Source organism: Labrus mixtus, chromosome 14 (genome assembly GCF_963584025.1).
Source record: "Labrus mixtus chromosome 14, fLabMix1.1, whole genome shotgun sequence".
NCBI classification, from domain to species: domain Eukaryota; kingdom Metazoa; phylum Chordata; class Actinopteri; order Labriformes; family Labridae; genus Labrus; species Labrus mixtus.
This window is the reverse complement of record NC_083625.1, coordinates 29060028-29083896: the sequence shown is the minus strand read 5'-3', so window position 1 is coordinate 29083896 and position 23869 is coordinate 29060028. Positions and strand designations below refer to the sequence as shown.

General features: G+C 40.6%; 1 protein-coding gene across 5 annotated transcripts in view; it reads left to right on the top strand.

The window, feature by feature from the left end:
- Positions 1-23869, top strand: part of dlg2 (discs, large homolog 2 (Drosophila)) — a 159755-nt gene that overhangs the window by 41791 nt on the left and 94095 nt on the right. For 4 of the 5 annotated variants that reach the window (XM_061056066.1, XM_061056078.1, XM_061056079.1 and 1 more), the window contains exons 2-3: positions 13278-13361; positions 16324-16488. In XM_061056066.1, coding sequence (XP_060912049.1) covers positions 13278-13361; positions 16324-16488 — 249 coding nt within the window. The remainder of the gene's footprint in view (positions 1-13277; positions 13362-16323; positions 16489-23869) is intronic. The other variant, XM_061056067.1, reaches the window with a different exon arrangement.

Sequence of the window (23869 nt, the reverse complement as noted above, 5' to 3'; positions counted from 1 at the left end):
ACTTTTTCGCTTTGCCCTATGAACCCGTATGAGCCCTTCTGTAAAAATGAGCGGATCAAAGAAAAGAAAAGTGGACAGTGAATGCCGAGTGTTTAATACGGAGTGGACAACAAAATATTTTTTCACTGAAGTCCGATCAAAGGCTGTATGCCTGATATGCCAAGAAACTGTCGCAGTTTTCAAAGAGTACAGTATCAGCCGTCACTTTGCAACGAAGCATGCTAACTATGCTAGCAAGCAGTCCACGCAAGAATGGGCGGCTGCGGCTCAGAGGTTGAAGGATAATTTACAGATTCAGCAAAAAAAAATTCACCAACAAACTGCGATTCAAGAGTCAACTACCAAGGCAAGTTTTTTGCTGGCATTCAAATTAGCAAAGGCTAGCAAGCCTTTCTCCGAAGGCGAGTTTTTAAAAGAATGCATGGTAGAGACAGCAGGTCTCTTGTGTCCGGAGAGCCAAGGCCAGTTTGAAAAAATCAGTTTATCACGCAGGACTGTGACTCACTGTGTGGAACTGATTGACGAAGATATAGCCAGCGAATTAAACAAAAAGGCTGAGTCCTTTAAGTTATATTCACTAGCGCTGGATGAAAGTAATGACGTAAAAGACACTGCTCAGCTCCTCATTTTTATCCGAGGGATTAATGACAGTTTTGAGATAACGGAGGAGTTTTTGACCATGGAGTCCCTGAAAAGAAAAACGCGAGGAGAGGACTTGTATAACCAGTTGTCTGCTGTCATCGAGAGAATGAAGCTACCTTGGAGTAAACTTGCCAATGTCACAATGGATGGATCGCCAAATTTAACTGGAAAACATGTTGGGCTGCTGAAAAGAATCCAGGATAAAGTGAAAGAGGAAAACCCTGACCAGGATGTTATTTTCCTTCACTGCATCATCCATCAGGAATCTCTGTGTAAGTCTGTATTGCAGCTTAATCATGTCGTGAATCCAGTTGTAAAACTTGTTAACTTGATACGAGCAAGGGGACTTCAGCATCGTCAGTTTATTATGTTCCTGGAGGAAACTGATGCGGATCATCAGGACTTACTGTACCACTCTCGTGTCCGCTGGTTAAGTTTGGGCAAAGTGTTTCAATGAGTGTGGGAGCTGAAAGAGGAGATCAGCGCATTTTTGGAGTTAATGGGGAAATCCGACAAATTTCCTGAGCTAAGCGACAAGAACTGGCTTTGTGACTTTGCATTTGCTGTGGATATATTTTCACACATGAATGAGCTAAATGTGAAACTACAGGGGAAAGATCAGTTTGTGCACGACATGTACAAAAATGTTAGAGCCTTCAAATCCAAGCTAACTTTATTCTTTAGACAAATTGCAAACAAATCTTTCGCTCATTTCCCCACACTTGCCATGCAGAAAGAGACGACGCGAAACGCAAAGAAATACAGCAAATCCCTTGACGACCTGCACGGAGAATTCTGCCGTCGGTTTTCTGATTTTGAAAACATTGAAAAGTCACTTCAGCTGGTGTCCTGTCCCCTGTCAGAAGACCCTGAAACAGCACCACAGGAGCTGCAATTGGAACTGATCGATCTTCAGTCTGACTCCGTTTTAAAGGAGAAGTTCAACTCTCTTAAACTGAATGACTTTTATGCTTCACTTAACAAAGCCACGTTTCCAAACCTCCAGAGGACGGCACAGAAGATGCTGACTTTGTTTGGCTCGACCTACGTATGTGAGCAGACATTCAGCGTCATGAACGTCAACAAAGCCCCTCACAGATCCAAGTTAACTGACCAACACCTCGGATCTATCCTGAGAATTACCACTATAAAACTAACTCCAGACTTTAATGCACTGGCAAAAAAGGGAGATCAACAACACTGTTCCCACTGAAACTGAACGTGAGTTTCTCTACTGTGTTTATTCAAATTTAATTTAATTAAATGAATGCATTTGGAAATCAATTTGTACAATGAGCCTTGCATATTCATGCTTTGCTAGCTGTTAAAGGCCAAATCCTTTCATGTAATGGCTTTTACATGTCATTTATATTAGTTCACACAAACACTCCATCCATCTGTTCCTGGCCCGGCCCCTCTGTCAAATTTTAGAACCCATTGTGGCCCACGAGTCAAAAAGTTTTCCCACCCCTGGTCTAGACTATGTTTAGCATTAAACTCTTCAATCTGCCCAACAACAGAGGTTACTGATATCCACCCCCTCATTTTGATTCAACTATGAAAGCCTGTTTTCTCTTTGTCTTCTTTGAACTTTACTGCAGACTGTCCTTACATTGATGCTGAAACACTGGAACAACAATTGTAGCCACATTAAATGGCCTGATGGACTACTCTAGAGCTCTACTTCACTTTGTATGTAAACATACTAACATTACATTACTTGAACAGCCAGCCTGTGCTCCTCATTGTGGGTTTAATGTGGTAAATGTTAAATGGACTTGAGCTTGTATAGAGCTTTTCTAGTCTTCTGACTACTCAAAGCGCTTTAACACTGCAGGTCACACCTACACATTCACACACTGAGTGTCTTGTCCGTCAGTATAAATTATACATCCACACACAGCTGACGCAGCAGTGGGAACATTCTGGGGTTCAGTGCCTAGCTCAAGGACACTTAGATATGTGACTTGTGGGGATCAAACCCCTGGTTGAGAGACGACCTACTCTACCGCTGATCCACAGCCAAACCTACTTACTATTCTGACCATTGTATTTAATCCACATAATGAAATTAGAAGAGATGATGTCATTCTTGTTGACATAATGCCTGAGTGGAATGGCCAGGCACGATGAAGCCTTTTCTCTTCCACACCACTGTTCTCATGAGCACTGATTCAAACATCGATGCACACATGAATTACTCTCGGTATTTAAAGTTCATTTCTTTCTGACATGTAAGAGAGAAAGGACGAGTGTCAGAGAGAGAGAGAGAGATAGTCCTGTGCCTTGTGCATACACCCATCACAAACAAATCCATCTCCTGTGGGGTTTGTATGACAAGAGCTGCAGCATAAATGTGCCATTCCTGTCTGCTATGTGTTTGCTTGTAAAACAACATCACACCCTTTATCTGGAGGGGAAGTTTTAAATCCTTTTTTGTATCATTATTATTTATTTGACTTTTTTACACAGCTGTGTGATTCCGATTGGCCGATTACTCATAGTGACAGTCTGCTATCCCTTGGTAGATCTCCATTGTTAAGAAGAACAAACCATTCATTAATAAGATACGGAGATGGTTGTTAGGTACGTGGCCCTAATCACAAACTCCTGAGGGCTAAATGTAATCATATCAACAAGTAAAGAAGTGTGATTCATTTGATGTCTTATTACTCAGGAAAACGAGAGAGGAGAGGATAACAACTTAGGAAAGATGTTAAAAGACACAAAAAAGTACACTATGATGGAAAAATCTAAAGAACTGAAGATGGCACATAAAGTAAACACATCACACAACGCGCTGTCGGATATGAAGGTTTGTAAAGTGAAGGGTAAAGAAAACATTCCATATGTATTCCCACTACTGGCTTAATACAGAACCTATCAATGGTGATCACATCCCTTTTAATGGTTTTTTAACCAGAGCATGAGTGCTGATGATACTCACAGTTTATTCTCAGAAACTGGGATTCTGCAGGCTTCAGGTCAAACGGCCTTGGATTGGTACGGGCAAAAGCATGTTTAACTCCTTCAATTCTAAAATAATTTACCATTTATTCTCATCACATCAAATCCACTGGGGACCATGTGTCATTAAAATATGGACCAATAAAAGCTTAGACACTGAGAAAAGAAACGCCTAGTTATGCCTGTTAACTTAGAATTTAATGAAACAAGTTTAATATTTTCACAACAGAAAAAGCGGCTGTTTTGTCAAAAATGACTCGTTTGTATTATTTGGCGTTCTGTAACATTTGAACACAACATCTACATAGTGTGTATTGTTAGATTGAATGTTTGCTGGCAATTTGAGAGAACGCAGCTTTAAGGCACTTTGACATTGGCTTCAGACCTGTAAACAATGTAATAATAAGAAAATAAGAAATGGCAACCTGTAGATCTGCTGTAGGACTAGGAAGTAGGGATGGGTACGAGTACTCGCCGTTGACCCCATTATTCGAGTAACATTTCGTTACTCGCGCACCTGTGCAAGCGCAGCTTTTGGCAACAAAACTTGAACTCATACACAATGTGTGACCCAACTTTTTGTTTTTGCCTAACTGAATATACTAGGGTAGGAAAATAATTAACGGGATACAAACGTATGACTTCTCTGGCCACGGCTTCAGCTTTAGTACACATCGAGCCAGATTTCAGCAAAAACAACTGTTTTACGGCAGCTACGGCAACTCTCTAGGAAAATATTATTACACCGAAAGCGAAAGCACAACAAATACAGAACCGTCTGCTACACCTGCGACATGTCAGTGAAGAAAAGTGATGTCTGGAAGTACTTCGACAAAAACGATGAAGTTAACGTGCAGTGCAAGATATGTGGCGTTAAACTTGCATACCATAGAAATACTAGTTCGATGCTTAACCACATGCGCTTAAAGCATAAGGAGAAAACAGCGGAGACAGAAAACAGGCAGTCTCGCATCACGTCATTTGCTAGACCTGTTAGCACACGTCGTTGTGACGAAACCAGAGCGGAGAAGATTAGCCTGCTAGTGATGTGAAAAGCAGTTCTTTTCAGTGTACTGAATCAGTAGAATCAGTTCAGTAAAGTGATTCGTTCAAAAGATTCGTTCACAGAATCGTTCAGTACTTCTCTGCAGCTCTGCCTGTGAATCAGAATTTAATAAGCTGAAACACGGCCGAACGTTTAGTTCTGCTCGCGATCGTACTGAGAACAGCCGGTGGTGAATAATAAACCAATGAGCTGAGAATTTAGTTGGATAAAGTTACAGTTTGCAAACTGAAAGCTGCTAAAACAATCATATTTATTTTCCTCGACCGTTCTGTTCAGTACGTTAAGTACACGTTTAGTTCGTTCACTGAACGAGAGATCCGCCCTTCCTCTCAGTCAGTCAGTGATTCACGAATGATTCAGTTTTCAGTACGTTCAGTGAACGAAACACTGACTGAACGTGAACGAGCGAGACTGCGAGTCACCAGCCTCAGTCACACACACACACACACACACACACACACACACACACACACACACTGTACTGACTGAGGAGAGGAGGGAGGACGGGCTTTGAGTGACTCTTACGGTCTAGTCCAGGGGTGGGCAAACTTTTTGACTCGTGGGCCACAATGGGTTCTAAAATTTGACAGAGGGGCCGGGCCAGAAACAGATGGATGGAGTGTTTGTGTGAACTAATATAAATGACATGTAAAAGCCATTACATGAAAGGATTTGGCCTTTAACAGGTAGCAAAGCATGAATATGCAAGGCTCAATGTACAAATTGATTTCCAAATGCATTCATTTAATTAATTTAAATTTTAATAAACACAGTAGAGAAACTCACGTTCAGTTTCAGTGGGAACAGTGTTGTTGATCTCCCTTTTTTGCCAGTGCATTAAAGTCTGGAGAAAGCCAGTTCTTGTCGCTTAGCTCAGGAAATTCGTCGGATTTCCCCATTAACTCCAAAAATGCGCTGATCTCCTCTTTCAGCTCCCACACTCGTTGAAACACTTTGCCCAAACTTAACCAGCGGACACGAGAGTGGTACAGTAAGTCCTGATGATCCGCATCAGTTTCCTCCAGGAACATAATAAACTGACGATGCTGAAGTCCCCTTGCTCGTATCAAGTTAACAAGTTTTACAACTGGATTCACGACATGATTAAGCTGCAATACAGACTTACACAGAGATTCCCGATGGATGATGCAGTGAAGGAAAATAACATCCTGGTCAGGGTTTTCCTCTTTCACTTTATCCTGGATTCTTTTCAGCAGCCCAACATGTTTTCCAGTTAAATTTGGCGATCCATCCGTTGTGACATTGGCAAGTTTACTCCAAGGTAGCTTCATTCTCTCGATGACAGCAGACACCTGGTTATACAAGTCCTCTCCTCGCGTTTTTCCTTTCAGGGACTCCATGGTCAAAAACTCCTCCGTTATCTCAAAACTGTCATTAATCCCTCGGATAAAAATGAGGAGCTGAGCAGTGTCTTTTACGTCATTACTTTCATCCAGCGCTAGTGAATATAACTTAAAGGACTCAGCCTTTTTGTTTAATTCGCTGGCTATATCTTCGTCAATCAGTTCCACACAGCGAGTCACAGTCCTGTGTGATGAACTGATTTTTTCAAACTGGCCTTGGCTCTCAGGACACAAGAGACCTGCTGTCTCTACCATGCATTCTTTTAAAAACTCGCCTTCGGAGAAAGGCTTGCTAGCCTTTGCTAATTTGAATGCCAGCAAAAAACTTGCCTTGGTAGTTGACTCTTGAATCGCAGTTTGTTGGTGAAAAAAAATTTGCTGAGTCTGTAAATTATCCTTCAACCTCTGAGTTGTAGCCGCCCATTCTTGCGGGGACTGCTTGCTAGCGTAGTTAGCATGCTTCGTAGCAAAGTGACGGCTGATACTGTACTCTTTGAAAACTGCGACAGTTTCTTGGCATATCAGGCATACAGCCTTTGATCGGACTTCAGTGAAAGAATATTTTGTTGTCCACTCCGTATTAAACACTCGGCATTCACTGTCCACTTTTCTTTTCTTTGATCCGCTCATTTTTACAGAAGGGCTCATACGGGTTCATAGGGCAAAGCGAAAAAGTGAAGAAGGGAATAATACACCACACTCTGAAGTGCGCCATCTATTGGGGAAACGCGGGCATTACAGGGGAAAACGAACGAGGTTTAATTATAATAAAATTTAATTTAATAATAATAGAATTTGGACAAGTTCGGCGGACCGGATGAAAAAGCCGTAGTTTGCCCATGCCTGGTCTAGAGAGAGAGATACGAGACGGGAGAGAGGAGAGCGCAACTGAAGTTGAGAAATGAACGACTCTTTTCAGTAAGTGATTCAGTTCAGTTCGTTCACCCAGATGATTCGTTCGTTTTGAACGAATCGTTCACCAACTACACATCACTATAGCCTGCTAATAACCAAAATGGTAACTGGAGATATGCTCCCATTAAGTTTTGTGGAAAGAGAAGGTTTCAGAGAGCTGATGGCGTTTGTCGAGCTGGAGTACAAGCCACCATCATGGAGAACAACATCTACGAGAGTGGAAAAGATGTATGAAGAAAGGTCTACAGAACTGAGGGTTGATTTGCAACATGTTGACAAAGTGGTTGTTACTACAGACTCGTGGACAGCTCTCACCACTGAGTCGTATATATATGTATATATATATATATATATATATATATATATATATGCCATTTTATTCAGAAATGGGATATAAAGACCGCGGTCTTACAAACCCGCAGCGCTGATGAGCGGCACACCGCAGAAAACCTGGCCGACCATCTAAAATCAGCTACAGAGGAGTGGGGCGTGTTGGGCAAAGTTTGTGCTTGTGTACATCAATCAATCAACTTTTATTTGTATAGCGTCAACTCATAACAAGTGTTATCTCGAGACACTTTACAAGATGCAGGTAAAATACCTTACTCATTGTCTGTTAACATTACAAAAGAGCAGGTAAAAAGACCTTACTCATTGTTATGTTACAAAAAGCAGGTAAAAGACCTTACTCATTGTTATGTTACAAAAAGCAGGTAAAAGACCTTACTCATTGTTATGTTACAAAAAGCAGGTAAAAGACCTTACTCATTGTTATGTTACAAAGATCCGGCCTATCCATCATGAGCACTTTAGCAAAGCAGCAAAAGTTACAGTGGTAAGAAAAAAACTAACTTATTAAAAGGCAGAAATCTTCGGCCGGATCCCCGGCTCATGACGAAACAGTCTTCACAGGCCTAGACTGTGCCGGGCTTGGAAAGGGATAGGGGGAGAGATGGGATAAGATGCAGGAAGAGGGATAGAGAGCAAGGGGGTGGGGGGAGGTAGACCGTCCATCAGCAATCCGGTGGGGAGGGAAGGGGGTGTGGGGGGTTGTTCTGGCAGGCCGCCAACCCACGATCCGGTGGGGAGGGGGTAGTGGTGGGGTGGGGGTTGACAACATGACAACGCCAGTAATATGGTGGTGGCAAACGAGCGTCTTCTTGAGTGGGAATCGGTGCCGTGCTTTGCACACACACTCCAGCTTGCCATAAACGATGGCTTCAAGGTAGTGAGTGTGAATAGACTCGTTGGTGCATGTAGCAGGTTGGTAGCTCATTTCCATCACAGCACAGTGGCAACAGCAGCCCTGAAGAGGAAGCAGGCAGAGCAGAACCTGCCTGTCTGTCTAGCGTCTACCATGAAACTTAATATATGGACGGTTCATTTATGTTGTTGCCAGTAGCCTACTTGTTTGCTATTAAGCTATAGCCCATTTATATTAATGTAGGCTATTCGAATTATTAAGTTGAGCAGTCATTGTGTGATGTTATTTTGTGTGATGTTATTTTTATTTTTTGCCAAGGGAAACTGCAGGCTTAAAAACAGTATTTTAGTTGATTAGCCTACTATTTATTTATTTTAACGATGAATGTATGATTTAGGCTGTTATTTGAGAGTGTTAAGCAACACAGAATGAAGTCCATATATACGCTGCTGCGGTGACATGACAGCGGAATGTTAAACAAAATGTAAATTGAAGAGGCTGTTACGGTTGTTAAATAAATGCATTTGAAAGTGAAATCGCTTTCTGTTGGCTATTTATTGATATGTATGTTTAAATATTGGATGTTTATGTCATATTAAAGGCATAAAGTCTACAATTCCGGTCCGGGAGGTCCGTTTCCGACGGACCCTTTTTTTCTGTTTATGGTTAAAAAAATAAATAATAATCTGCAGGTACTCGAGTACTCGTTCATTAGGTAATTTGAGTAATCGAGTACAGGGATTACTGTAAATTCCCATCCTTACTAGGAAGGCAGTCAAGTCTTTTGAAAAAAATATATTTCTGGAGTTGATTACCCCCCTCCCCCCCCCCCCAACTCCAACTCCAGAAACAGCAGCAGAAATATATTATTATATGGATGTAGGGATGGTGGCGGGCCGGAAAGCAAGATGACAGTACTGATACGGGTCAGGTCTGGCAATGACAAGGCAGAGGGAGAGACGGGAAATCTAGACCGCCAATTGGAAGGATGTGTCCTCAGGTGATTGTGGATAATGGTACATGTCAAGTGTGAAATTAGTGAAGCTCCAGTTGTCTGCCTGAACTAGCTTGCAGGCGTTCCCTCACTAATGAAATCCTGCAGCCCGCTTTAGTCTGTAAACTGAGCCAAACTCTGTTACAGACCTCTGCAAAAACTATCTGATCCATGACAAAAAACAGGTGACCTGATCTGAACTATGAGATTTCTGATCAATTTTACCCCTTGTTTAAAGTGAACTGGCACAGGGGACCCCATGATAACATGTCTGCAGTGTCAGAAATGAGATGATAATAATGGGCATTATTTCTAAAGATTACACAGTGGTGGTGCTGGCTGTGTCTCAGTGATAGAGTCGGATGCTTGTTGTTCTATCTCACTTCCTGCAGTCCACATGTTGAAGTGTCCTCGGGAATGCTCCTGGTTACATTGGTTTGTGAATGTGTACTAAACGGTTTAGTTAATAGTGATGGCCCCTCTACATAGCATCCCTGTAAAGAAAAGCATGAATGTGCTTCATTTATTTTCTTCTTTAAGATTTATTATTGGATAGGACAGTGGAGAGAGATAATTGGTAACAGCATGCGGGAAAGGAGCCACAAGCCGGAATTGAACCTGGGCCGCCCACTTGGAGGACTATAACCTCTTGGGGCGCGGCTTAACCGCTGGTCCATCTGCGCCGCGTGAATGTGTGTTAATGGGTGAATGTGACATGTAGTGCTTTGAGTTGTCAGAAGACTAAAAAGTGCTATATCAGTGCAGTCGTACCATGAGGTATTATTATCGTTCAGTAATGTTTTATCTAACATGAGTAAGAACAAAATGAGTTGTATTCCTTGAACTTCTGACTGTGTACAAAGCAGACTTTCTAAATTTAGCCCCCATCCTTTTTACTTTTGCTTTGCTAAGATAAACAGCGAGAGAAGCTGCAGACACCTGCCTCCCTGCCCCATAGCAGAAACAACATCTGTGTTTGTGTGAACTGCCTGTACCGCCTTAAAGCAGACAGACACTCTGCTTCTGGCCTCTTTGTGTCCTTAATTCTGGAGAGGATCGCTGAAAACAGATCCTGGACCATTCACTAATCCCAATTAGATTGCTGGTTCTCACATTGTTTTCAAGTAGTAAATGTATGATATGGATTTATATTTTAAGCAGTGTTGTCAATCAATTAGTGAATTGCATCATGATTAATCACAACAGAGGCTGTGACTGATAACGACTGATCACAATATTTAAATATTTACTTTTTAAAGATATTAAATACTCCTTGATATGCAAAGAAAGGCACAAGCAGCCTGTTGCAACACATCCCATAGTTGATAAATTAATTTGGAATGGCTTAATGAGATTTCAAATGGGAACCTGGAAACCCCCCTGGACCCACCCCTGCCATCCATGCAAAATTCAGGTCATTGAAATTCCAGTGATAAGATACTTCTAGTTACCACAAATAGTAATGGCATTACAGTAAAGCACTACTCCAAACACTCATCACTCCACATACAGAGGCAGAGCCAGGTGTCAGGCTGATGGTGTATTTCTTATTTTAATGACATCATTTTGTGTGATACTGTATAAAGTATTGATTAATACCATTTTAAATCAAATGTATTCTTCAACTACTGCAATATATCATACCTCTTAGAAAAGAAAATACTTCTGAACCAGCTCTCCCTCGTTCAGGTGGTTTGGCTCAGGTGTTCCCAATGCCACATTGTTTTTAAGTTCTTTGCAAATTAAGATAGAAAATATCAAAGATTTAAGAGACATCTTCTTATTATCTTATTTGTATTATCATGAATACACGTGTTATTCATTTCTCTCAATGACTATATTTGTAAACAGTATTTAATCATTTCTCTTATATAATCAACAGTAATAGTAACAGTAACTTTTTTTTTTTTTTTTAAAGGATTTGAAGAAAACAGAATAAAAATCCCTCTCTTAGCAGTGATGGACCATCAGCCCTGAGCTGTGTCCTCCTAACATGATGGGATGTCTTTACATTTCTGCTTTTGAGCCACATCAGGACCAAGGTGGACCACTGGGTTCTTACAGTTTACATTTCAGTAATGACACTAGACAAACACTGTGTGTCTGTAACCTCTTGTTCTCTGAGTCTGTTTGATTCTAAAAGGATTGTTCAGTCAGACTTTCTGTGAACAAATAAAGAAATACTCTTCCTCTCATGTTAGTTGACTTCTTCAGATGTGGCCTTAAAACTCAACCAGGTTGATATGTGTTTCATTTATCATCAGCAGCACTAGATGGTTGGTTTAATTTTATATTTGATTAACATTTCGAATGATAATGAGTTCTTCTATTGACCTCTTATAAAGAAATAGTAGAATTGTGTCATGTTTACCTCTTCTCAATAACTAATCCAAAATGTAATTTTGAGTTGAGTGTGCGTCCATGCCATGGGATCAAAGTGTTGTTTTCTCTGTGTAAAACCTTCGCTGACTTTGTATTTGCATGTGTTTCACTTTGTGAGCTCAGTAATCACTTCCTGCATGTTTTGATATCTGTGTGTGATGGTACCTGTGAATTATCTTCTCTGTTTCCTGCTGCTGTTTCTTTTTCTGTTCTGGTTAGCTGTTGTATGTTTGGGATCTTGGACATGATTGATTATTGACCCACTTTATCTTTTATTCTTTTTCCCACTGCTCACATGTGTGAAGCATTCTGTGTGTGCCGCGTTCTCGCTCTGGCCAACGATACGCGTCTTATCTTACCAGAGGAGTCTCTAGGCGTAACAAAGGCAGGAACAGCTTGCAGCTTAATGCACAAGATCACTGGACAACTACAGGACTGAGAGATCACACAATATCACCATCAAGAGCAACAGGTTACTTTACTCCTTTGAGGCTGATAATATTGATATTAGGGCAACAAAAAAAAAAGATATATATTGATCTGCCATTATCCTTCTTAGATCTAGATAAATATAAATGTAACATTTATTGCATTGATCCCTCAAATGCACTTATCAAACACTTGTGGAAAAGATTTATACAGAATAACATAGACGAGATGGTCACTCAGCTGGAAAGTAACGTGCATGTACGTACATCACTGCTCGACACTCTGGAGGGTGATAATGCTCGTTGTAATCCATATAGCACACTCTGCGGGTGAAAGACAACTGCTAGTGTAATACAATGAAACTTAAATTAAATGTTATCTGACTGTAATATCAGTGCATATCTGTGATAAATAGCCGATATTGATAGTCACTGGATCAGCTAATATTGGTTGAATCAGTCAGGCTTTAATTGATATGGTATTGGGATCTACAATCAACAGTTAATACATTTTTAATTTTTATTTTAATTTTTAATTTTTAAAGATTTATTTTTGGGCTTTTTATGCCTTTAATGGAGAGATAGGACAGTGGATAGAGTCGGAAATCAGGGAGAGAGAGAGTGGGGAATGACATGCGGGAAAGAAGCCACAGGTGGAATGTGAACCCAGGCCGAGACTACAGCCTCCATACATGGGGCGCGCGCACCAACCATTGCGCCATTAGCGCCCCGGTTAATAAATTTTATTACATTACCAGGGTACCCTATGCGTTCCTTTGTCTGACTTCCTGTCCGGGTCAGTCAGTCAGCTCTGCAACCTTTGAAAATGAACTCAATTCAAAATATGTTTTAAGAGTACAGCGGAGAGAAGCTCCTGCTATAGGTGTGAAACCAGCTGTGGCGCATCCAGCATTCACTAGGGTGGATGTGGTGGATGTGATCAGCTCAGGAGGGCGCAGCCAGAACGCGGCTCAGCCAGAACGCGGCACAGCCAGAACGCGGCACAGCCAGAATGTAGGCGCAGCCAGAACGCAGGCGCAGCCAGAACCAGCTAGAACGTGACGCAGCCAGAACGCAGGCGCAGCCAGAACGCAGGCACAGCCAGAACGCAGGCACAGCCAGAACGCAGGCACAGCCAGAACGCAGGCGCAGCCAGAACCAGCCAGAACCAGCCAGAATGCGGCAAAGCCAGAATGCGGCACAGCCAGAATGCGGCGCACACTCTTGGCGTGATATTTGGCAGTGTATCAGGTCATTTGTCGGGCCTGTTCTATTTGCTGTTAATGGTTACATATGGTCCTGTTGCTTTTTCCAGAACAGGCCACCAGCAGTACATGGGTCACCCAACAACGGCCAGACCCCACCCTGCATGAACTCCGCCTTGATGAACGCACCCTGGGTGAGAGAGGGGAGAAGGCTGTTAGCATTTTTTACACTTTCATCCTGGCAGTCTGTATCATATGTGACAAGTCAAGATCTGATTAATGAGTATTTAGTAATCGTTGATTAGAAGGTGAAAGAGAAACCACTCATTCACTCCACTCATTGAGGATCACACAGAGCCATAGCTCAATATCCATATTCATCACTATATGTTATACTGCTGTATTTCGAGATTAACCTGATAATGATGGGAGCATGAAGAAATCAGAAATCTAAACCTTTTCATTAACTTCATGAAAAGCCTTAAAAGTTGACTATCACAAATGTTAGGCATAACTACTAAGTTCATTTCAACAGCTTAGATCTCAATAATAAAGCAGCAAGATGAGCTGCAGTTTACAATAATAACTTAGTCTAATGGTTACCTCTTTCACAAGGGATGTTACGCAAGTTTGAAATACAATTCAAATCAATACAAATACAGTTTAAATGTTTGAAAAAAAAAATAAAAAAATGTATGTATGCAAAGCTGTCATCCAGCAGAGGGCACTGTTTGTGTTTGGCTTTTTCTTGTCACTTGTTATACAGAAAAAATATGAATTGTTTTATCAGTAACTATTCAACCTAAAATCAAATAGTAGGCTAATACTTGTGTTTATAAAGAAAAAAATATATTTTGTATTGTCAGAGAATTTAAATAAATGAATAATATACATAGTCATAAATTGAATCCAATCAAATGTCTTCAAGAAAAATGTAAAGATCATTAAAAAATCTTGTTGAAATCCTATCGTTGTGTTGCAGAGTGTAATGGTACATCCCTTCCTGTACACTGCCCAGGTTTACTCAATATTTCACAGTTTACATTAAAGGTTGGCAGTAAATACCCTTTAAGTTAGTAGGGAAGCATTACCTCTGTTAACTGCCCTTCATTGGTGCTGTAACTATGCAAAGGGCAAAAATTGAAAAAAGTCCAAAAGTGGCCAGTAGAAGGCCCATTGGTTGTTAAAATAATGTGTTCATTATGAAAAATTTTATTTTGTGAAAAACATGATGGCTGTCTGGGCTTTCGACCAAATGTAGGATGTAGTTTTTTTGTTTTCTTTTGCCAAGCAGTCCTTTGTAAACCCAAAGCAGACATACTCATATGAATTGTATTGTTCTCCATTTCCCTGTTTTATGAGTCAATTTTAGTTGTTTACTTTAGATCTCGACTTACTTATTTTGTTCAACAGAAAATAACAACTCTTTTTTTCTCATTAAAACAAGTTAATTATTCAAGATCTTGTCAAATCAGCTGACATTAAACCGTTATCAGTGTTGTTATTGACTTAAATAAACACAGATCTCAAACAACCGGCATTTACACGTTTACAGTTAAACTGAAATATATTGATGCATGTCCGCTTCGGGATTCTGTACATGCCATAGATGGTTCGTGTATCATTTTAAAAAATATAATCCAAAGCACATCCAAACATTCACTTTGAACACATATTCTTACACTACAATTAGTTTATATTTATAACCTTTGCCTAAGCCTAAGGCTGGGAACTGGAGGGTCACTGGTTCAAGTCCCGATGAGGATCATAATATGGAAGTTGGTCTGGTAGCTGGAGAGGTAACAGGGACCTTCCCTAGCACCAAACCACCAACTGCTCGGGTTGGGGGTTTGGGGGTTTGATGGGGTGCGTACATCTCTCCACTAATGCATGAGCACAGGTCCTTTGTCATTTGGGCCTAAGTATGTGAGAAGCATGTCTCTCAATAACAGAGTTTAAAAACCGGAACTTCCCTCAAAGATTAATAAAGTATATACAAATACTAAATATTCAAACAGAGTGCAACTGAACATCTGGCCTGTAACAAACAAAGGTCAACCATTATTTTGTCTGCCTTAGAGAGAGTACAATCATGTGGAAACAGAACCCGGCATGCACAGCCTTGGACTTCATGGACTCTTGGACTCAGTCACTCATTTCATATTATTTCTAGATGGTTTTTTTTATATGTATTGCTTACTTTTGCCAACTTATTTAAACTCTGTCACTTTATCTCATAACTGGTCACTTTAAATTCAGCTTGCCACTTAATATATCTCAATGTCCTGTATAGTTTTTAGTGTATAGTTAAGATTGTAATTGATGTATAGTTTACTTAATTCTTGCTAATAAAAGTTGTAAATACATCGTACCTTTATCTTTATTTTAATTGTATTCCTATATATTCTTATTTTACTTGTACTCATATGCATGCTCTTCTTCTTGTCTTTTACTGCTGCAACACTTGAATTCCCCACTGGGGATCAATAAAGTATTATCTTATCTTATTTTACCTTAATGTTATTGGGGCGAGGTGATCTGAGAAACAAAACACAACGCTGACCTTCAAAATGTTTGGATCTCAACCCCTCCCATTGGTAGTGCAGTGCACACCGGTGGTGCAGAGTACCTCGGTTTGCACTGCACTAAAGGTTGGGAGTATTTAATTACACAGGGTGCTGATGTAAGTTCTTATTACACAGTTATATTGTATACTTTATTAATCTAAGACCAGTATTAATGGTTTGATTTTGCCTAAGTCTACATTTTAGACTAAAGTCTACTTAAAACATATATATATAAATTTAACTCTGATAATGTGTCCATAGATAAAACAGATATCAAGAGGTTCATTTTTTTGTTTAAAAACAGTAAAGTTTTGTCTCATATTATAAAGCTTTATCTTTGTCATTGTGATTGAGGATTTTCACGAAGGAAACTTTTATTCTTCGCAGAAGAGTGATAAAGCATTGTTAAAAATGCTAACTAGCAAAAGAAACATTTCAAGTCATCTTTGGAGATGAATAACATTTGACTAACCTTTCTTCTTTTTCATTATTTCTTTGACCTGCATTTGGATCTCATCACTTTTCTGTGTCTTTCTTTATCTCCTTATGTCCTTTTTTCTCTTCTATCCATCTCCTTTTCCACTCTCAGCAGTACCACTATCAGGAAGATGACTCGCCGTCCCTCGACCAGGGTTTCCCGCGGCTCACTAATGAGGTGCGCGCCCCTGAGCTCGTGCACGTGTCTGAGAAGAACCTGTCTGAGATCGAGAACGTGCATGGCTACGTGTCCCATGCCCACATCTCTCCCCTCAAGGTAAGCCACCTCTCCACCATCATACGATAACTCACCTAACACAGAAACCACAACCTTCACACCTTCATCCCAGTTCAGCAGCTCTGGCCACTCTCTCACTTTGTCTTTTACCGCTCTTTTGTTTTTGTTTTTTGGGGACGAAGTATGGGCACAGGCTGATTAGTGTCTTCCATAGCTCATATTATAAATCATATTATTCTTATTCATTTGTCAGGCCGATTAAGGTGAAGTCTTAAAAATCATGTAGTGATTGTACTATGGCAGCTAATGGGTAACAGAATGTGGAGCAGGAAGAAGCTGTTTTATTATTGACATGTAATATGTAGACAAAAGCAGGACAGAGTGATGATTGAACTCTTCAATATGAAACACTTGACCCCACTTTTCACTCTCTTTGCAGTGCTCCAAGGTTCCACCGATGCTTACAGTGATACAATCATCTGGTTGTGTGGTTGTGGTGTATCATAATAATAGGCGAGAAATGATAAAACACTGCCTTTAGATGCGTCTCTCTTTTGCCTCTCCTTGCACACATTCCCCATGGTTTTGATTTGTTTGGAGCCATTAGATGGGGTTTGTATGTGTCTCTTGCAGGGCTAATCTACATGTAGTTGTAGTTGAGGAAAAATAGACACCTCAGAGGTGTTAAAGGGACATTCAAAAAAACAGTTGTACTGTAACACCCCTCCTTTCAAAGACACCCCACTGAATTGACAAACATCAGCCATGTAACCTGACAGAGACAGGGGTTGCTTGCTCCCACTGCCTTGGACTGGTTTGTAGCCTTACACTGTGAAATTTACCATTTTAAACACCAAATCACACTATCACACAAACAAGATGTTTTTATTTTGTTTTAGCTACACAGCTGCTGAGTCATTAAAACCTCAAATATATGAAAAGTGACTCCCAGGTTGAAAAGTACAAACTGCAGTGTTATTGATTGTGCTCATTCATCCAGTAGTGTGAAAGATCAGACAACAGAGGGCGATGTTGGAAATGAAATAACATTCTCCTGCAGTTCTGTTGAGGCAATTTTTGAGATCTATGGTGAACCCTTTCTTGTTTAACTGAATGTAAGTTTTACTGCTTGAATGTTTGCTGTGTTTCAGATCCAGAAGCACAAACAAAATGTTGTGCTGCACTGCAGAATAGTTTAAGTTTTAAAACTGTGATTTATAGTTAATAAAGAAATGTATGTTATAGAGGACATATTATACCCCTTTTAAAACAGTTTTGGTGTGTGTGTCTCTTTAAATGCAATGACGCCCGCCCCCCCAGCCTAGAACAAAACAGAAGTTAGTTAGTTCACCTTGTTTCAGACTTTGTCAGATTTTTTCTTTTTCTTTTATTATGCTGGATGTGTCCTTTTCATATCATTGACAGTAAGCTCCATCATCCTCTGCTGTCAGGAGCGCTGAGTGCTTTACCATAGCTCCATTAAAAAGTCTGTTGGTAAAAACATGTTACTCTGTTAATAACATCCGACCCATTGATACACATCACAACATGGAGGTAATAAACCAGGGCAGACGTGTAAAATGTCTCCCGAATGATCTTCATACTGACGCCTCAAAGTTAATGAGGATATAATTTGATGTGAAGTCACACACAGCAGTGATGAGGCTCTAACAAAAAGATCAAATCAACTCTTATTTTATCTATTTAGTTTTTTAGGAAAGAAGAGGATAAATGTAAGTGCTGTACCAATCCAACTTTTTAAGTTCAGATACTGATCAGATACCTGGGCTTTGGGAATCTGCTGATCTGATAACCTATACTATATGCTGTGTAATGCAGCATAAGGTTTTCTTAACTTTGTCAAACAAAATGATATAAGCATGAAAGTTTTATATTGTCATCACAATCTGTCTACAACTTGCAATAGCACCACTCACACTGTGCTGTCGCAGTGAACCGTTGTTGACTACATGCAGCATTGTATGTGCAAAGCAGCCTAAGCTCTGCACTTCAATGTTGGTCAATGCCTTTAGTCTCTCAAAATGTCTTAAAGGGGACATATAATGAAAAATCCACTTGTACAGTGTTTCTGAACATATATTTGTGTAACCTGAGTGTCTACTGACCCACAAAATGTGAAATAAATCCATCCAGTCCTTTGTTTGTGGTCTGCATAAGTCTTACAACACAGAGAGAAATGCTCTGTTTCAAATATGCTCTCCTTGTGATGTCACAGTGAGATTCTGGTAAAACAATTCCCTCCACTCCCCTGGCATCTCCCCATGGACTCCACCCCCAGCCTAGAACAAAATATTTGCGCAGGTCGGCCATTTTTATTCTCGCTAGCGAAGCAGTGATGTCTACGGGAAAAACTCAGGGGGGGCTCATTGTATTTAAAGAGACACACACACCAAAACGGAGCGTTCTGAGAGAGCTGGTTTATACAGGGTCACAAACCTCCTCTGGTGCTTGATTCATGTTATATTTTGACCAAAGCACAGCACAGATGTTTCATTTAGACCACAGGGGGACTGTTTGAAAAGGTGGAGAAGGGGGATCATATGTCCTCTTTAAGGTTAATTGATCAAGCATGTCCTAGCTGGCAGATTAAATTGAGTCGCTGATATGTGATCTGTGGGTTTAGCTTGTAGCCTGTAGCACTACAATGTGCAGTAATGTCATAGCTCCAGGTATCTACAGCAAAGCTCATTGCTTTTACATCCATAACTCTGATTATTACATTTCTCATATGATCTTGTAGATGGCATGCTGTTCCGTGGTTTCAAGTGTTCTGTTGCTTTCAAACTATCTTTCCGTTTTTGCCTAGCAGCTTCAGAGGTAATTGCTTTTTTTGTCCACCTTCTTTGTGTTTTTAAAACTTGTTTCTCTCCTAGAAACATTAGTTTTACATAAATTGCAAGTACAAGTAGAATGTATTGGCGTAAGATGAAATGCATCCAAACTGCTTAGTCTTTGTTGTTTACACCCACCATGCTGTGTTAGCTCCGCCTAGCACACTGCACAGGCCTGTCACTGCACCCATGACAGGGACATCACACAAGCTTGCAGTAAACACTGAATAGATTGGCCCAAGGGATTGGTCCCTTGGTAGGGCCCATTTTCACAGATACCCTCTCTGGCTATTTGAGTCAGTAATGGACCTATATCTGATACCAGGAATCAGATTGGTGCATCCCTGTAACTTGGTTCACATATCTTTAAAATGAATCAATCTTGGGTTGAACATTGGATTTCTGGATGAAAGGTATTCTATTGGTTTGATTGATCTCACTGCCAACTCAAGTAGACTTTCCAATCTTCACAAAACATCACCTAACAATAACAGTGCATTGAACAGTAAACTAGAGGAATGCTAGAGGTGTACTGCAGCATCATATTTTGAGTGACTGACAGAGCTGCTGTTTGTGACACGCTGGGTTGGATTTGTTTTCAGTAAGTCGCTAAGATGTTAGTTTATGTTGATGAAAGCTATGGACACAAAAGCCTTTGAGACATTCAGTAGTGCAATGGGGATCATCCGTTATCAGACTTTGCAGTAGTTCTGTGATGAGACATTCTCCTTCTGCGTAAGAAACTCTTCCTCACTGTTAGAAATGAGGGCGGACTGATCCATTCCCCCTCATCCTCATCCAGTCAGTCCTAACCCGTGTCAACATATTTTCCTTCTTCTCATCATCTGACAAGGTAAAACATACTAATGCCTTTTTCCCCCCCGATGCATTAGGCTCCCTTCTCTCTCTCCCTCTCTTTACCAAAGTATACTGGCTAGTGATCTTGTTTTTCATTTCTTACCTGCAGCCTGCACTGGTTACCCGTTTTGATCTTGCTTACCCGGGTGTGACCTCAGCAAACTACATGGCAAGTTTTATTTCATTTTATTTTGATTTCACCTCTGGGGAATCTCAATCTCCTGTGTGTTTTGGGTCTTACTCAAAGACCCTTTCCATTAGTGTACCCAGAAAATTGATGTGTACTTGGTGCTGCATGCACTTTGTTTTGTTGTTGTCTTCAATCCATTGCCTGAAGAAGAAATCTTTCCCACTCCTGTGGGTCGCTGCCCCTTTCTTCTCATGAGAATCCCATGTGTGTTTGTGACCATATGCTTGCCAGCTAGTCCCATTTGCTTGCAGTGGTGTTACTGTGATCTGTTTTGAATCTGTCACAGTTAATAATCATGTGTTGATATGTGGAAGACTTTGTCTACACTTCCCCAATGAGGCTTATAATCACTTGTAATACAAGGTTACTGCATGTGTTACTGTGTACTGTGTGTTTATACCTCTGATGTTACTTTGATCAAGCATTGTCGATGTCACTGAATCTCAGGTTTGGTCACTGACTGTCAGCATTTATTAGCCCAAACTAGTAAGGTCCGTCAAGTCATGTGCAGACAGAGTTCAACAAGCAGCATGTTAAGTTATTGCTCATTTATGGTCTATGTCTGACATACACGGACAGACGGACTGAGCCTTCTGCCCGTACTCTGTGTTCATTTCTATCAATGTTTCTGAAGCTTACAGAGACGGACCAAATGTTGCAGTACCAACGTAAATTGCTGGGGGCAGTGTTGAGCAGTGCCAACAGTACAAACCATAAGAGCAAAAGAAAACGAAGAAGACATTTTGAAAGACTTTTTGGTGCAAGATTGTGAGAGTAGGTTAGAAGCTATAAACATATATGTGATGTTACCCTACCCCAGAACAGCTGATCAGAAGGGAACTGAATGTCAGCTGGACGACAGGGAAGGATGAGTGGAGGTCTGTGCAAGACCGGACCTAGTGGATGCATTTTTAACATCCATCCAAAGGATGTTCAAAATCATGGTAGAATATTGGTCATATTGATTAAACATTCATATCTTTCTACAAATGGAAGGAAACATAAATGAGCCTTAGGGCGCACTCACTCTAATCCGTACTGTGCCCACGCTTCACCCTTAAAGTCCAGTACTTTTGACTAGTATAAGTTCTCTGATACGTGCTCAAGCATGGTACACTTTCTTGGTCCTGGCACGCTTCAGAGAGGTGTGTTTATGCACGAGCACAAGCACACGGGTACACAACGTTGACAGAGTATTCTGGCTGTATATGTATCTAAAATGACTCAAAATGAGCCACAAAGTCAGTAAAATATTTGTCTTGTTCTCTGATTTGCAGACAGTGTCCCGACAGCGCTTCCCCTGATTTTAAAAATTGTTTTCTTTTTTCTCGAGTCCTCCTGTCGTGTAAACTATGCACGCTTCATAATTACATTAATCCATGCATGTGTTGGTTTACGACCTTATATACAAGAGGTAACCGTGCTCAGGCCCGTTTAGTCCTAGAGCAGTGTGAGTGCAGGTCAGCGGGGGAATAAGGAGGGGGGACAATCGTGCTTAAGCACGGTATGGGACAATTTTGCTAGTGTGAGTGCGCCCTTAAGAGACAAGAGTCTTTAATAAAAAGAAGAGAAAGGTGTGCATGTTTAGAAGGGCCCACAGCCCCCTTTTGTAGTTCAAGTAACACTATGTACCATCTTACCTTAGTTATGTTTTTATGGCTATACCATGAAAATAAACATTAGAAGTCACAGCAAGCCAAGGGAAATGACTTTCAGAAACATCCTCAGAGGAAATATCTCATCTCTCGGTTCATTTGATGAACCTCCCAGGAAAAGCCAGCATAATAAAATGCTTCATAACCCAGATTTATTCAGGAACCTTGAGATTTATTGTTCAGTTTCACCAGAATGTTAAAGGACAAAGCCCTGAGCCAAATCCTGGTGGTGCACTATGGGTTTCATGATTTGTAAGTTAGGCTCTACCAACACAAGGATTTCTTTGGAAATTAAAGACAAGGCAGATTTTTTTCAACTTACCTTTAATAAGCTACCACTAAAATTATTGTATTGGCTCTAGCTTCCTGTTTTTATGAAGTGGAATTCTGATATAGTTATACATAAGTCCTATTTAAAAGAATCTCAGTGACTAATAGGTACTGAAACCTTTCAGTATATTTTTAAGCTGAATTGGGAATCAGATTGGATCACAGGGTAGCTCACGATAAAATATGATATGAAATATAATGGCCCAAATTAAATTAAGAATTCAAAATTCCCATACAAAGGTAGATTGCAGGACATATCAGCTACTGTCATATTCACTGCGACAATAACTACAAAAGATCTTTTGTAAAATAGTGCTACCTATGGATGTGTACATGTACGTGTGTGCCTGTCAACCTTAATCCTCTTTCCTTTCAGTGCAAATAAAGTAAGTAGTGGTGTTACATGAAGTGATTCTGTACTGGGAGAATGATTTGGGACTATAGATAGCCACTGCTGTCAATTTGTGCTACGGTAGCATTTTTTGCTAAAGCAGAAGAACTCGTCACAACAGGGTCTCTTTCAGTCAGCTTTCATTCCTCCGTAGTCTAAAGTAAATTCCTGCCATACGAGCATGTTAGTCTCGTCCATCATCTTAGTTTGTAGCACTAAGGAATTCATTGTGCAGTGATTGTCACATAGATTGTGACTCTGGCTGGTGAAATCCTCCCATCGCAGGTGAGTGTGGAGTGCATAAAGAGCTGAAACAGCTGTTTCTTTCAGCTTCTTCTGGATGTGGAAGCGGCCAGCGCATATCTTAACTTCTTTTAACTGCTGTCTGACTTCGGCCCACTGTCGTCGTCTAATCCTACTGCCAACTGCTTCTTCGGCTAATTAAAGGCAGGGCTGGTAATTTTCTCTAGATACACTTTTGTAAAGATATTGTTTGAAATTGTCTTTAGGTCCTGACAGACATTAATAACTCATGGTCTCTGAAAAAGGAACAGAGAAAATCCGTCATCTGTAGCAGTTGTAAGCCTGCCGACCAATATCTGCCACGAGGAACCAATCAGGCTCCCTGTCTGCCTGCTCCTTCTTTACCTTTAGCGTGCACTAGCCAATGACGGAGTTTATACTGTGAGTTTATTAACTGCTGAAAGAGACAACGTAGTTTCTACACAATGCAAGTGATGAGCTGAGATCCGCTTCTGGAGCGATGGCGCTTGCTTTTGAAGGAGCACAGAGGGGAGGGGGTGGGTGCAGACGGAGCACTGAGGGAATGCTACTTTCAAAATGCTAGTTTTAAAAATGTATCAAATGTGCATTCAACCTCTGCTAAGGTAACCCTCTTTAATGTTGTTAACGTGGGTCAAATTGGCAGGGAAATCTGTTTAGAGTGCCATATTTTTGAAATGAAAGAATATATAAGGCCAGCGTAATGAAAGTCAGGACAAATATATATTGCCAGATTGATATTTAGTTTTCTTTATGACAGGCTGATCAAACAATCTGACAGCATTGATGTGCAAAAGAGAGCCAAGTTAGAAAAATAATAGTTTTTTTCCTTGTGGTGCAGAAAAGGACTGTACCCTTTCTA